Source organism: Nelumbo lutea, chromosome 2, assembly GCF_056320005.1.
Source record: "Nelumbo lutea isolate HS-2025 chromosome 2, American lotus-T2T, whole genome shotgun sequence".
Classification (NCBI taxonomy): Eukaryota; Viridiplantae; Streptophyta; class Magnoliopsida; order Proteales; family Nelumbonaceae; genus Nelumbo; species Nelumbo lutea.
The window spans coordinates 16,947,689-16,964,589 of NC_142685.1; the positions used below are offsets into that span (position 1 = coordinate 16,947,689).

General features: G+C 35.3%; 1 protein-coding gene across 11 annotated transcripts in view; it reads left to right on the forward strand.

Annotated features, from left to right (window-relative positions):
- The window catches only part of LOC148868872 (mRNA capping enzyme family protein), an 81,536-nt gene that overhangs the window by 42,922 nt on the left and 21,713 nt on the right, over nucleotides 1–16,901 (forward strand). For all 11 annotated transcript variants that reach the window (XM_088971328.1, XM_088971320.1, XM_088971322.1 and 8 more), the window contains 4 exons: nucleotides 3,069–3,152; nucleotides 3,260–3,322; nucleotides 16,151–16,282; nucleotides 16,381–16,587. In XM_088971328.1, the coding sequence (XP_088827454.1) occupies nucleotides 3,069–3,152; nucleotides 3,260–3,322; nucleotides 16,151–16,282; nucleotides 16,381–16,587 (486 nt within the window). The remainder of the gene's footprint in view (nucleotides 1–3,068; nucleotides 3,153–3,259; nucleotides 3,323–16,150; nucleotides 16,283–16,380; nucleotides 16,588–16,901) is intronic.

Consider the following 16,901-nt stretch of genomic DNA (forward strand, 5'->3'; position numbering starts at 1 on the left):
AAGCCCCTCTGACATATCTAGTGATATGGTAGACAGCTGATAAGAGTGGTTGTCAAGGAGAAGACAGAAACTGACTTACCACCTGCACAGCATATGAAATATCTGGGCGTGTCATAGTGAGATAATTCAAGCTGCCCACTAACTGACGATAGAGGGTAGGATTTTCAAGGAGAGGACCATCATCCTTACTGAGTTTCAAATTGATTTCCAAGGGAGTGTCAACCAACTTAGAGTCAATGATATTAGCCATCTTAACAAGGTCTGTTGCATACTTATGTTGGCTAACAAAGTAACCATGAGAGTTATATGACACCTCCAAACCCAAAAAATATGTCAAATGGCCCAAGTCCTTCATCTTACAAGATTCACTTAACAGTTTCTTCAAATCAACTATCCCTTCCCGATGTTCTCCTGTAATGATAATATCATCAACATAGGGGGAGTGTAGAGACAAGTAGGGTTAATTTTTTCCTTTCACTTCTTATGTATCTTGGGAGTATGTTTATATTATACACCACATACACTATATTCTTCTCTTTTGTCAAAAGTGTTTTTTAAACTTCACACAACAATCTGAAGGTTCCTCACCCAAATGTACCAGCTCATATTCAGTCCACAAATTAGCAAGCCCTGCATAATACTCCTGAACAACTTGATATTGCCTAAAGAGATCTGATTGTTGATAAACTTTTTCAACATATTGAAACATTTCATATGCAGTCCAATACCCACACATAGGAATAGCAATATCCACCTCAATCGATCCAAGAATCCAAGATGCAATCTTGGCATTATCCATTTTCCGTTGCTGAAAAGCCTTCTTATCAGATTCATCAGGTTTTGAAACAGACCCATCTTAAATAACCCCACAATCCCTTGTCTTCAACATGAAATTGTAAGCGAAACTTCCATAATGCATAGTTAGTATCATCAAACTTGATAGGTAGGAGGTCAGTCTTTTCCAAAGCCATTTCAGCACTAGATTAACAAGTGAAAGACATAGCAGTAGAAAAACACTTCCAAAACTTACCCTACAACTCGAGAGTAAATTAACAATAAGACAACAATCTGAACTTCAAGGAGGAATTTCAGCAAATGCCTTCCAGGCAGAACCAAATACTTCTTCCCAAAACTTAACTTGTGGGGAAAATATTATAACTTCCAAGAATTTTCTGGATGGGAACTTGTTTATCTAAAGACAAACAGCACCACCAAGTAGGCCAAACACTGCAGTCTGTTCAGATATGGTAACTGTAACCAGTTACAGTCTGAAGAAGAGATCAAAACTCTTCCAGATCTAACCCAATAGAGCAATAGAATACCGGAGTAAGAAAAGAGGATCAGGATCAGTGATTTAAAAGGCGCGCCTAGGCGCACAGGCGAGGTGCATTTTGGGGTATGCGCCTTGCCCTGGTCCTAGGCGCACCTCTTTCAAAAGGCGCACCAGGCAATAAAATATCTTCTTAAAAGGCAATGAAAGTTGTAAAATCATTATTTTTTTATGTGAGAAATAAGAATTTCAGACCCTAACATAGACTTGTTCGGGCTTGCCTCGAGGGGTGTGCTACAAAGGCGATTCATAGAATCAAGAATGCAATATGTTTTACATCACATTAACTACTTGAAGCAATGCAATTATGGAAAAAAAAGAGATTGTGGGTTTTACATGCTTGAAAATGCTTTATATGTTTGCTTTTATTTTTAAATTTTCATTTGAATACACTTTACATGTTGTCCTTATGTATTTTAATTTTAGATAATAGGTTTTTTAAATAATTTATTTTCAAATTTAAGTTTATATTTTTATTAACATTATGTTTAATATTTTTTAATATTTTTTTGCATTTTTAAAAATTGTTGGCATTTTTTTTTTTGGAATTTTCTGATTTTTTTTGATTTTTTAGCTTTTTTTTTGTAATTTTGCGCCTTTCTTAATGCACCTCGCCTTGCGCCTTGCGCTTCAGGCGCAAATTGGCCCTTGTGCTTTTTTTTCGCCTTGCACTTTTAATAAACTGATCAGAATGACAAAAACAACCAAGTTTCTGTAGATCCAAGCCTCCAGAATGGGAGAAGAACTAGAACTCCCAAAACAAAACACAGTCTTCAGAACAGCAGCAAGTTGGGGCAGATAATAACATCCCTGCAAGAACTCCACCAACCAGAGGAATCAAACTGAGAAGATTCCTAAAAGAACAGTTTGGAAGCAAGAGAAACAAGTCAGGTCGAGATCTGCTCTAATACCATGTCAGAGTTGGGTCAAGAAGAGAAAGAGGGAGAAGAAGGTGAAAAGAGTTGTACGGGAGTTTCTAAGACAAGTCCCCACACCCAGAAATATGATATTCATATAAAGTTCAAAAAGGAAAAATCTGTCCCTGTGATACAAATAATGTACAAAAAGGTACAAGAAAAGAAAATAATATAGTGTGCATGAGTATAATATAAACATACTCCCAAGATACATGGAAAGTAAAAGGACAAAACTAACCCTCTTTATCTCTACAACAAGAACCTGTTGTTGCAATTTCAGCCTGAAGACCCATTTTAAACATAGCTAACAATCCATATTTTCCCTTGAAAATTTAAAGAAATCTCATCCTTGATTTCTAGGGAATATTTTTGACAATTGTTCTATTGGTTTGTCATTAGAGGTTCTTCCAAAGTTTGAACCATCCTCCAGGTATCCCATCATACTAATAGGCCAAGAGAAAGTGGGCAAGTTGCTGAGACAGATTTCAAAGGAGATGTCATCCTTTATCTTTCTGACAGTAAACATGCTAGTTCTTTTTTGTACTTCATTTATTAATTTAAGAATTTAGCACTAAAATAACAATGGATGTGGCTTTAAAGAGAACAGATTGCCGAAACAGGATTCATTTAACTGATCCCATATAGTTTGGACAAGGCATGGATGATGGTGATGATGATTAATTTAAGAATTTGGTTTATATGCTTGTCAGAAATATTTCCAAGTTATTGAAAAATAATGCATAAAAGGAATAATTATATGTTGTTACTTTGCTTTGCTAGAATGAGCAACTTAGTTGCATACCTATTATGTGTTTTTCCAGCTTGGTCTGGTGATTGATCTGACAAACACTACACGCTATTATTCACCTCAAGATTGGAAGAAACAAGGTATTAAGCATGTTAAGGTGAGAAATAGGTCACTTCATATTATCATTTTCTTGATTATGTTTCCTAATTATTATTCTTTGTTCACAACTAAAGTCATAACTATTGACGTAAGCTTGTGATCTAGATTGCGTGCAAAGGAAGGGATTCTGTACCTGATAATGAATCTGTGAATACCTTTGTGTTTGAAGTAAGTTTTTTATTCTTATCAGAATGCCTTAAATTGATTTTGGTCTTACTTGATCCTTGTAAGATATACTTGCCTATTTTTCTTGTGTCTTCTAGATTTGTTCCACCCATAGTTTTAATTACAATTTTGACGTGTTCCTTGTAGAGATGGGAAAATTTCGGGGATATTTTGGCAATTTTGCTAATACATCTGGAAATTTTAAGAAATCAGTGAAATTTACTAAATGCATGGTATTTGTTAATAAAACTTCATGAATTGTTGGAAGTATAATTGAATATTTAAGGCTCAAGAAACCACAACAAACAATTCTCCGTATCAAATAAGAGACATTAAGGGATTTAAATGGGCATCTCTTTCTTTGTCCGTCTCCTAACCTTTTAGTCATCTTCTCTAGTGCATTCACTTGCCTTTTTGACTTATCTTTCTTCTTGTTACTATATGCTTTGATTGGATCGAGAACCCTCTTTTGTTGTTGTGCGTCTGCCTTTTTGTTTTCTTTTTTTTTTGGGGAATTACATCGACTTGGTAAGTGAATCATATTGTAAATAATAAGCTAAGAATTTAACCATAGAATCCTCATTTATTCTTCTAGGAAAATATTTTCAGAAAATTTTGACAAAATATTTGAAGATTTAAATAATAAAAGTATATTTTATCAATGAAATATGAAATAATGGCAACCAATCTAAAAATATTGAAATATTGACAATATATTGGAGATTGAGGAGAAAAGATTCTTGGTGCTTTTGCCAAATCTGGCCAATATTGCAAACCATGGTTCCACCTTTGATATAAATTGTTCTGAAAAATTCCTCAATGCTGTCAATCATTTGCATTTCCTTATTGGAAACTAGTGATATGATGTGCCTGAGAATGGTAAAATTTCCCAAGCTTCTATGATTTCCCCCTACATGCCTGTAAATAAGAACATGTCCAACCTTTATAGGAATTGGAGGAGTTTGACCATTTGGTCATGTAAATCTAGCTGCATTTAAAGACGGATCCACTAATCCACTTTCTTTTTGTTTGATTGATATCAACTAGTCCACATCTTGATATGAATTCTCCAAACCTTAATTTTGCCATACACATGAACTTCATTTGGGCCATATACATTGGACAACACGCATTCCCACCCCATCCATAATGTCTTGAGACCATATTGACAAAGGGAAGTTTCCTTTGATGTCCCCTTTCTTGGCCATCATTTGGTGATACCAAATTGTGATTAACCCCCTGAAAACCCATCTGCAACTACAAACTCCAATCTCCGGATGTTTGGACCCTTAATCTTGTTATATAACCTCGTTATCTAAAATGTTTAACTTGCATTCTTGCAGCATCAGTACATTTGCTTTGTATAACCTCTATAAAACAATTTTCCTATTTTTGCACCTGCCTTCTTCCTACTCTTCCTTCCCCTTCTCTTGTACTTGCTTCTCCAATGCTCTCCTCCACTCCTCACCTTTATATTTTCCTTGTCTCCCCTTCAACTTCCTTCCCTTTAGATAATATTGCATGAATTGGTTGTATACATTTTCCTTTTGCTGCACCCTCTTTCTTTCTTTTTTTTTTTTAATTCAAACTCCTTAAAGATTCTTCTAATAGCCTCTTCTTCCCTACAAAACACCCTGAATCATAGTTTTCAAAGCAACAAGGCGACGAGATTTCTTTTTTGAATAAAAACCATGAATCCTAGGGTAATTTCCTAGGTTCCATACAATAATTTAAAAGGCGTGCCTAGGCGCACAAGCCAATAAAATATCTTCTATAAAAACAACTAACATATATAAAATCATTATTTTTTGTGTGAGAACTAAGAATTTAAGACCCTAACATAGACTTGTTTGGGCTTGCCTCGAGGGGCGTGGCACAAAGGCGGCTTGTAGAATTAGGAATGTAATATGTTTTACATCACATTAGCTACTTTAAATAATGCAATTGAGGAAAAAAGAGATTGTGGGTTTACATGCTTGAAAATGTTTTAAATGTTTGATTTTATTTTTAAATTTTCATTTGAACATGCTTTACATGCTATGTTTATGTATTTTAATTTTAGATAATAGGTTTTTTAAAACATTTATTTTAAAATTTAAGTTTATATTTTTATTAATATTATGTTTAATTGTTTTTGATTTTTTTTTGCATTTTTTTTTGATTTTCTCACATTTTTATATTTTTTTTTGGTATTTTTGTGCCTTGATCCAAAAAGATGCGTGCCTTGTCTTGCGCCTTGTGCCTCGGGCACAAATTGGCCCCTGCGCCTTTTTTGCGCCTTGCACTTTTAAAACATTGGTTCCATAGCAAGTAGCAACCATCTTTCACTATTAATTGTCTAAAATCTTTACAAAATTGTATATACTTCATTTAAAACATATAAAATCAACATATTCATAAAAAAAATGAAAAATCAATGTGTTGATTGGAGAAAATTTTGAGTCCTTCCGTGCTTATTAGTTCAACTTTTGAAGTCTTCAAGGGTTTAAGACAATATACATCTTGATTGAACCCTAACAAATAAGAAAAATAATTAAAAGAAACTAGTATTTTAACTCAAATTGAATAATTTAATTTTAGAATGTTTGTTTTGTTAGTACAATCTTAGAAAGTTAAGGATATAAAAGTATCCAAGAGCATAGTGTAAAAAATATCTTGGCGATTAAGTGCCATGGCCCTGCATGAGTGCCTTATCACCTAGGTATCACTCTACATGTTAAGCTACCTTGGTATTACCTGATTGTCTTAGTTAGGTAGTATATCCAAGAGGTAGTCTCTATCTTATATGATTGTGGGTTGTTCTTGTACCATTTGGTGTGGCAATAGCAAACAAGCCATTGCTGGGATATTTGATTGAGCAACATTTTGTGTTTTTTTGGATGGTTGCAAGAAACTGTTTGTGCACGATAGGCAGATTTTGGACTAGATTTTGATAGCCGATGAGTGTGTAGAGGAGAAAAGAAGAGAAGGAAGCAAAGGCTTTGTATGCAAATTGGATGTGGAGAAGGCCTATGACTTGGTGGATTGGGATTTTCTATTAGAGGTATTAAAGAATGTGGATTTGGGGAAAAATGGTGCAAGTGGATCAATGGGTGTATGCAAAAAGTCATTTCTCAGTGTTGGTTAATGGGGTAGTTAGGGACTTTTTCCTGGTTCCTAGAGGCCTAAGACAAGGAGACCCACTTTCACCTTTCCTTTTTTCCTTAATTGCTGATGTCCTCAACAGATTAATTTCCTAAGCCGACTGGGAAGGTCCTTTGAGAGGATGTAGAATGGGATGAGATGCAGTGGTGGTCTCTCACCTACAGTTTGCAGATGATACAATGATATTTTGTGAGGGTTTTAATTTGCAACAGGTTAGAAGGTTAAGATTGTTGCTTAACCTCTTTGAAAAGATCTCCAGCTTGAAGATCAACCTCGAGAAAAGTTGTGTAGCAGGGATAAATCTAAATGAGGGGGAAGTGGAAGCAATAACAAAGAACCTAGGTTGTCAAACTAGTGAGTGGCCGTTGAAATATTATGGTCTGCCTTTGGGGGGAATTCCAAGGAGTGTGAATTTTTGGGTGTCGGTGGTAGAAATGTTTGAAAAAAGATTAGCGGCATGGAAGCGAATTACATCTCCCTAGGTGGTAGGTTAACCTTGATCAAGTCCACCCTAGCAAATCTTTTGGTGTACTACCTCAGTCTTTAAGATCACCAAAAAAGTGGTCAATTGGTTGGAAAAGTTAATGAGGGATTTTCTTTGGGAACCTGGAGAGGAAAAGAGGGACCATCTAGTAAAGTGGGAAGTAGTGCGTAGGAGCAGGAAAAAGGTGGGTTAGTGGTGGGGAACATGGTTTGTAAGAATCAAGCGCTGTTAGGTAAATGGTTGTGGAGATTCCCTTTGGAGAGTGAGAAGTTGTGGCACAAGGTAATTGCTAGCCTTCATGAACTATTGCAAAGCGGCTGGGATGCTGGAGTCTCAAATAGAGCTACCCTTTCCTCCTCTTGGAAAGCAATTCATGCAATTCTTCCATGCTTCCTCGAGCAAGTCAGGTATGGTTCTTATTCAGGGGCTAAAATCCAGTTTTGGGAGGACCTTTGGGTGGGTGATTGGACTCTTAAAAGATGCTTTCCTCTCCCTTTATTTGCTATCTTTGTTTAAGGACGAGCCAATTTCTTCTTTCTATTCAGTTGAGGAGGTAGTGCCTTGGAATTTGGGTTTTAGAAGGGGTCTGAGAGAGATTAAATGTGTGTCAGTTTCTAAATTGCTGCTCATCCTTGATTCAGTTGTATTGTTTCCCTCTATCCCAGACGAAAGTATTTGGATTCCGGACCTTAAACGTTCCTTCTCTTGTGCCTCTTTCTTTCGTTTTCTGAGTGTTCAATCCTCCTTGGCGTTTTCCTTTCTAGTAAGTGAGATTTGGTGCAAACCAGTTCCCTCAACAAGTAGAGGCCTTTTGTTGGGAACTTTTCCTTGGAAAAATCAACACCCTAGATATGCTTCAAACAAGAAGGAAAAATGCTTGCTTATCCCCTAATTGGTGCACACTCTGTAAGGCAAATGGTGAGACTGGTTATCACATTCTAATCTCCTGTCCATTTGTTACTTCTATCTGGGAGTGGTTTTCTGACCTCTTTGGATGCAGGTGGCCTCAACTTACAAGCTTAATTAGTCTGTTTGCAGATGATTTTTTTAGGAGTCCAAGGGCAGAATTTTATGGAGATGTACTAGGGCTGCTGTCGTTTGGACAATATGGGAAGAAAGAAATGCAAGGCTCTTTAAAGATGAGAGAAATCTGGATGCAATCTTAGAATACATCCAACTAAGGGTAACCCATTGCGTTAAGTCCCTGGAAGTTTTCTCTCTATTTTCCTTTAATGACATAGAAAGGAAGTGGACTATTCCTCTACAAGGAAGAATAGAATAGTTCAGGTTTGGGAGCCACCTCCGGAAAGTTTCATAAAACCCAATTTTGATGGGAGTTGCTTTGGTAACCCAGGCCATTCAGGCATAGGAGGGGTTTTCAGGGATAAAGAGGGAACTGTCTTAGCTCTATTCTTGGGTCCTATTTCCCAAGGGGACTCAACCAAAGCTGAACTGTCTGCTGTACTGTATGGGGTCAAATTAGCAGAAAAAATAAATTTCAGAAGGTTATTAATAGGAGACTCCCAAGTAGTAGTAAGCTGGCTAAAGAATGGCAAGAAGGCAGCTTGGACCTACCAAGACTTGGTAAAGAAAATTAAATGGCACCTTAGAGGCATGGCAATATCCTTTAAGTGGGTTTCAAGGGTGGCTTATGGGATGGCAGACTCTCTAGTAAGGCAAGGGGTTGCAAGGGAATAGTTTTTTTGGGCTCAGCTGTTTTAAGGAAAAAGTGTTAACCTGATATTACGGGTAAGGGTTGGACAGGGAATGGTTGCATAGGACTTAATTGTTATACATGCTCTAAGGGGTACAAACTCCCCAGTTGTATCACTTTCTGTATATTATTGTCTATTTAATGAAAATTTTCTTTTACCTATAAAAAAACCAAATAATCTAGGCATGCCTGTGATTTGGTTTATCCTTTGACTTATAACATGTCTGGGTTTTTTTAGAGGCCACAAGAAAGTGTTATGATTATGTGAACTCATTGCTGTTCCTGCTAGGCTACCTTCGTATTTCTTGATATTCCTAGTAGGTAGTAGATCGTAGAGGTTGTCTTTTCTTTATCATATAATGGTGGGTACTTCATGCATCACTTGGAGTAGCAACACAAGCATGCACTTATTGGGTCATTTCACCTTTTATTTGATTGATAGAATGTTGTTTTGTTCAAGGTTTCAAATTTCGACGTGATACGTCCGATCCAGGGCGTACCACATCGTTCTTTCAAATTCCGATACAAGATATGGTGGAAAATCAATGGTATTGCCTTTTCTCCACCGTATCAGAGATGTATCGAGGGGTGTATCAGCGTATTGGTAGCATATTCATCGAAGAAAATAAAAGGGGAACGAAAGCTTCTTTCACCCCCCAAATGACTCTAAAACTCCAAATCTCATTCATAAAGTGCCAAATATGCAAAAAAAAACCCCGCAAAAAAACACGTGAACCATTTATGTTTTTGATTTTTTTCAAGTTTTGAAAAATATTACAAAAATAGGTAAGTTTTTTCAAATTTTCATAATATCTTATGATTTTTTCCTAGAATGCTTGAAAATATTTAAATCTATGCTGATTTACATTAAATTATCACTTTTTTTTATGCGTTATGAGTAGATTTATGGAAATTTTATGAAGAGATTTGGAAAAAAATATAAAATAACAAAAAAATTTAAAACATTTTTTTTTTATCTGCCTAGAAAGACTTATTATGTTTTAGGCCTATGTATTATCTATCATATCCATAGAGCAATTGCAATTTCTTCTTCAATATTTTTTTTGATTTTTTTTTTTATATTTTTAGAGTTAAAAATAATTAATAATTAATTATATTTTATGATCTTATTACAAGAATTGCTTATATTATAGATCTATGGATGATCTATCATATCCATAAAGCAATTGAAATTTCTTCTTCAATAATTATTTTTTTGAATATATTATATAATGCTTATTTGTTTTTGATTTTTATAATTTTTGAAAAAAATAATTATTTAATAAGAAATAATTATTAATTATATTTGCACTTAGAAATTCTACAAATTTATATTTTATTGTTGGTTAGGATAGTTTTGTTTTCCCATCCCTCAAAACTTAAGAATTATATGTTATAAATTATAGTTAAGCATAGGGTTTTTTTATGAAATTATAATTGATTACAATGTATTTTTTCACATAACTGTTACAATATATTAATTTAATGTATGTACACCTCCTTGAGGCCTTATATTTAGTGTTATTGATGTATTTTTATGATTTATTGAAGTGTTTATAGTGTTTCGATGCATATTTATGCATATCTTAATTTTGTCTCCGGTACACATGCGTATCCAAGGCGTATCCTGATACGTCTCTTAAAATTGTCTTTCCGATACACTTGGTGTTTCCGATACTTTGAATCCTTTTGTTGGAGGGATGCAAAAAAGTGTTGTGACCATGTGGACTAATTGAAACCAAATCACCTAGGCATACACTCACAAGGTGATTTGGTTTTGAGTTTGATTATTAACATGTTCATGGCTTATTGGAGTGTTACAAGAAAGTATTGTGACCATACCAACTCATTGAAATCAAATCACCAGGCACACACTTACCGGATGATTTGGTTTTTCTTTTGATTGATAGCATGTTAGTGGTTTACTGGAAGGTCACAAGAAAGTATTTTGATCATGTGAACACATTACAACACATGTTATGATACCTTGGCTAGTGTTTTAAAAGCGCAAGGCGCAAAAAAAGCATAAGGGCCAATTTGCGCATGAGGCGCAAGGCACAAGGCACAAGGCGAGGCATGCACCTTTTTAAGCAAGGTGCAAAACTAAAAAATAAAAAAGTCAGAAAATTAAAAAAAGTCAAAAAATAAAAAAATGCAAAAAATTCAAAAAATATTAAACATAATGTTAATAAAAAATATCCTAGCTATTAAGTAAGGCGAACCTCCATGAACGCCTTATCGCGTGGTTGTTGCCTTAAAAACTATGATTAGAGGTAGTATCTTCTTTCATTTGGTAGTTGGTTTTTCTTGTACCATTGGGGGTGACAATCGCAGGCATGCACTTAGTGGGTGATTTGGTTTTTCATTTGATTGGTAGCATGTTCATGTTTGATTAATGAGTCTCAAGTTAATGTTGTAATGATGTGAACTCATCACTTTACATGTTAAGCTACTTTAGTGTGTCGTAGTTAGGTAGTATATCCTTGAGGTAGTCTCTAGATTTTCCATACGATAATGGATTGTTCTTGTATTATTTGGTGTAACAATAGTAAACATGCATTCACTAGATTATTTGGGTTTTCATTTGATTGATAGCAGCGCGCTATTGTTTTGTTGGATGGTTGCAAGAAATTGTTATGGCTATGTGCACCCATCAAAACAAAATCTCCCAGGCTTGCATTCATTGAGTAATCTGGTTTATCCTTTGATTTATAACATGTCCACATTTTTTTGGAGGGCATTAGAAAATGTTATGATTATGTGATCTCATCCACTCCACGTATTAAGTGATCTTTGTATTTATTGATATTCCTAGTAATGTAGTGGACTCTAGAAATAGTCTCTATTTTTCATACAATAGTGCTTAGTTCATGTATCACTTGGGGTAGCAACAACAAGCATGTGCTCATTGGGTGATTCGGTATTTCATTTGATTGATAGAATGCTTGTGTTTTATTGGAAGGTCCCAAGAAAGTGTTGTGACTATATGAACTAATCAAAATCAAGTCACCCAACCATGCCCTCACAAGGTGATTTTGTTTTAAATTTGATTATTAGTATGTTTGCAACTTATTGGAGGGTTACAAGAGATTGTTGTGTTCACTTGAATTCATCAAAATCAAATCACCCGGGCATGCACTTAGTGATTTGGTTTTTCTTTTGATTGATAGCATGTTAGTGTTTTATTGGAAGGTCACAAGAAAGTATTATGACCATGTGAAAACATCACAGCACATATCAGGCTTCCTTGGCAATTCTTGATTGTCCTAGTAAGGTAGTAGACCTTAGAGGTTGTCTCTATTTTTTGTATGTTAGTGGGTTGTTTTTCCATCATTTGGGGTAGGAAAAAGGCATGATTTTTCATCTAATTGTTAGCATTTCTATGTTTTATTGTAGGGTTGCAGGAAAGTGTTGTGAGTTTGTGACCATGTGAACTCGTCAAAACTAAATCACCCAAGCATAGGTGATTTGGTTTTTTATTTTGATTGATGGCATGCTTGTGTTTTATTGGAGTGTTGCAGGAAAGTGTTGTGGTCATTTGAATTAATCAGTCATCATATTACTCTACCTTGATATTTCTATGTTGTCATAGTAAGGTAGTAGACCCTGGAGGCAAGTTCTTTTCTTTTTCACTAGTGTTTTAAAAGGCGTACACCGCTCCTCCAGGCGAGGCACTCCCAAAACACCCCAAGTTGTATGCCAGAGGTGCTGACACTTATGAGACGTGCGCCTCATGCGCTTTTTTCATGAGGCATGCTAGAGGCGTACGCCCAGTGTTTTAAAATCGCAAGGCGAGGCGCACACCTTTTTAAGAAGGCGCGAAATTACAAAAAAAAGCTAAAAAATAAAGAAAAAGCCAGAAAATTCATAAAATGCCAAAAAATATTAAACATAATGTTGATAAAAAATATAAACTTAAATTTTAAAATAAATGTTTTAGAAAACCTATTATCTAAAATTAAAATACATAAACATAACATGTAAAGCGTATTCAAATGAAAATTTAAAAATAAAAGCAAACATATAAAGCATTTTCAAGCATGTAAAACCCACAATCACTTTTTCTCCTTGATTGCATTGCTTCAAGTAGCTGATGTGATGTAAAACATATTGCATTCTTGATTCTATGAGTCGCCTTTGTACCACGCCCCTCGAGGCAAGCCCAGACAAGTCTAGTTAGGGTCTGAAATTCTTATTTCTCACATAAAAAATAATGATTTTATAACTTTCATTGCCTTTTAAGAAGATATTTTATTGCAATGAATGAATGAACAACATTAGCAAAAATTTTAAAAGGCGCACGCCTGGGATGAGGCGCACCAGGCGTGCGCCTAGGACCTGAGCGAGGCGCATACCCCAAAATGCGCCTCACCTGTGTGCCTAGGCACGCCTTTTAAATCATTGCGTACGCCTCATGCACATCTTATATAAAAAGACAGAAAAAAAAGAAAGAAAAAAAAGGAAAGGAAAAGAAAGGGGAGGGAAAGAAAAAGAAAGAGAAGAAAAAAAGGAAAGAAAAGAAAAGGAAAGGGAAGGGAAGAAAAGATAAGGGGAAAGAAAGTGGTCCGCTTCGACAAGAGCCCCCCTCCCCCCTATGCATCTTTATTCTTCTTACTATAAAAGTTTTATTAAAAATAAAGAAAAATGAGATCCCCCCTTCCTCTTCATCCTCTTCCCCTTCCTCCTCCTAACCCCCCTTCTCTTAAGGAGGCTTACGCCTCTTGTGTTCCGAACTACGCCTCACGCCTCTAGGTAGTGGAATGCCTCGCGTCACGCCTCCACGTTTTAAAACATTGTTTTTCACATGTTAGCAGGTTGTTAGTGTGTCATTTGAGGTAGCAATAGTAGGATGCACTCATTGGATAATTTGGTTTTTCTTTTGGTTAATAATATGTTTGTGTTTTATTAGAGGATTGCAAGTAAGTGTTGTGATCATTCTAAAATCACCTAGGTAAGCACTCTAGGCGCTTTGGTTTTTGATTTGGTTGATAGCATGTTTTATTGGAGGGTCAGAAGAAAGTGTTATGACCATGAGAACTTATTGCTCCACATGTTAAGCCATCTTTGTATTTTTTGATTATTAAAGTAGACCCTAGAGGCATAGTTTTCAAGGCATTGAGGCAAAGCTTGGTGACGGGCTTTTTTCTATTTTTAATAAAACCCGTCCTTCACTATTAGTTGTGTCTTTGTTACCTAAGTGATGGTTTCTTTTTCTTTTTTTTTTTTTTTGAAATAAAAATCATGAACACTACAACAATTCTTTAGGTTATATAGCATGCAACACCCATCTTTTACCATTTATTGTCTAGAATCTTCATAAAAAATGTATAAGCTTCATTTGAAACATAGAGAATCAACATATTCATGACAAAATGGAAGAAAGAATAAGTTTCATAAAATGGAGGGGTTGAACCTCTATTTTTATTGTAGGAAAAGAAGAAAAGAAAGCATTGGTTGGATAAAATTTTGAGTTCTTCCATGCTTATCAGTTCAAGTTCAAGGCAGCACACATATTGATTGAACCCTAACAAATGAGAAAAAAATAATAAAAAGAAACTAATATTTTAATTCAAAATGAATAATTTAGATTAATAATATCTATTTTATTATTATAATCTCAAAAAGTTCAGAATATAAAAGTATCCAAGAGAACCTTAATGCCTAGGCGTTGCCTTGACAACTTTGGCCCCAATGCTATGCAAACTTCAACTTCTCTTTCAATGACTTCCCCATGTGCACCAATTTATTTTGTCTTTCGAACTTCATCAACTACTAGCTCTCACCTCTTCATTTGGCCATCTGTTTCTTTTGATGCAAAGGGATCTATTTTTTGGATGATCACATTATTTGCAACATTGTGGGTTTTATGGAAGGAAAGAAATAGGAGAATATACACAAGAACACGAATTCTTTGGTTACAGATTAGGCATTAACTCAAAAGTTTTTCAAGGATATGGCAGGAATTAATTTTGGTTTCTATAGGGTAGATTTAGTGAGGCATTAGCAGTTAAATCATTCTTATGGACTTCACCAAGGCTCAATGCTTCATCCTTTTGTTTTGAGAGAAAATAAAGAAAATAATAGGTTCCATGGTGCCTGTTTTTTGTTTTTGTTTTGATGCCACAATATTAATTGGTTAAACTAAAGACAGTTTAAATGCAAATTGCAAAATTGATAATAATAGGAGAGGAAATATATGCAATGCAAATTTAATAATAATCAGAGCAGAAACTCAACATTACCTCCTATTTTACTTTGGCTTGACAATCCATAACAACGGAGAAATTAAGTTAGGATGTTGCCCGTAAAATTAGAGCAGGATGGGAAAAATGGAAGGGTGCATCTAGAGTCTTATGTTATAGGAGAATATTACGTAGTCTAAGAGGAAAAGTTTCTTAAATAATTGTAAAGCCAGCAATACTATATTGATCTGAGTGTTGGGCAGTCAAAAAAATAATGTCCATAAAATGAGTGTGGCAGAAATATGAATATGAATGTTGAGATAGATGAGTGGGAAAACTTGAAAGGATAGTATCAGGCATGAACTTATTCAAAGGAACCTAGGAGTAGCTCCAATAGGTGATAGAGTGAGGGAAAATAGACTAAGATGGTTTGGTCATATGCAGAGAACACCATCTATGATACTTGTAAGAAGAAGTGATTTGTTATGAGTTGAAGGGCCCCGTGCCTAGGTGCACATGTTGGGAACAGTGCCTAGCCTCGAAGCACTTCAAAGGTGCGTGCCTGGTGTGCCTTTTGCTTCAGCCCAGGCGTGTGCCTTTTGAAAATTTGTACCTTTTTTGATTTTTTTCTGTTTCTTTTTTTTTATGCCTAGTGGCTGGGCTAGGGGCGGAGCCCCTGACCCCCAACCAAGCCCCTCAAGGCAGGCCTAAACAAGTCCATACCAGGGTCTTAAATTCTTAATCCCTATAAAAAAGGTTTTATAACTGCAATTGTTCTTTAAAAATATCTTTTATTAAGATGAATGAGAAACATTAGCAATGGAACATTAGTAAATATGTTCCTTTACCTTTTTTTCAAAAAAAAAAAATGTTGTTATTACCTATTTAACAAGAAAAAAAAGGAAAAAAGAGACATTGAGCAAATACAAGGTCGAGCATGGGAATCTTAGGTCCCTTGACTGAGATCATTTTCTGTGGTATAGCAACTACTCTAAGGTGGTACTCTAATCCACTCATGGTGTTTATTCACATAGCAGTGTTGGAAGACTTTTCACAATATACTGTCAAATCTCCATATAGTTGATATATACAGTATACTGCACTTCATAACTTGTTGAAGAGACATTAGTTGTAGTATTTTACATAAATGGCTAAATCAATTTTGTACTTTATCCATGATTATCTTGTTATCTTTTTTTGTCATTTAAAGAAGATGATCAATTCTTTTGTCGTGGAGTTAAGAGTCAGCTATGTGCATGAAATAGTGATGGAAATCTGATTACTCGGAAAATTGAGGATTCTTTCAGGTCATGCAGTTCTTTACACGGCAGAAGCATTCGAAGAAATATGTTCTTGTCCATTGTACTCATGGGCATAATCGGACAGGCTATATGATTATTCACTTTCTTATGCGTTCACAACCAATTTCTGTGACCGAGGTCAGCATTCTGCACCATTCAGTTTTATATTTTTCCCTTGCTTTTACAACAGTCTATCTACCTTCTTTTCATTTATGTTTCTATTATCTGTTGTGCAGGCTATTCACATGTTCGCTACTGCACGTCCCCCTGGGATCTACAAGCCTGATTATATTGATGCACTATACAAGTTTTATCATGAAAAAAAGCCTGAATCAGTTACCTGTCCATCAACTCCAGAGTGGAAGAGATCTCCTGATTTTGACCTGAATGGTGAAGCTGTTCCAGATGATGATGATGATGGTGGTCTAGCTGCTTCTTTGCATGTATGCATTTTTCTGATAAGTACAGTTTCATTCCTAGTTACTCTCACTGCTTCTTCTGCATGTATCTTATTGTCATGCCAATTTTTGCTGGGAAAAATGCACAATCTATTTTATTGTTTTTTTTGATAAGTAAATGAAATTTATTATTAACTCAAAACAACATTCATCTAGCATGTAGCATCCCAAGGAGAGGTGCGAGTTGCACCCTCATCTGGCTAGTACAAACATAAAAATTACTTTATAATTTTGCCCAGTACAAATGACCCCTAATTACCTCTGCTTAGTGTTTTAAAAGTGCAAGGCACAAAAAAAGT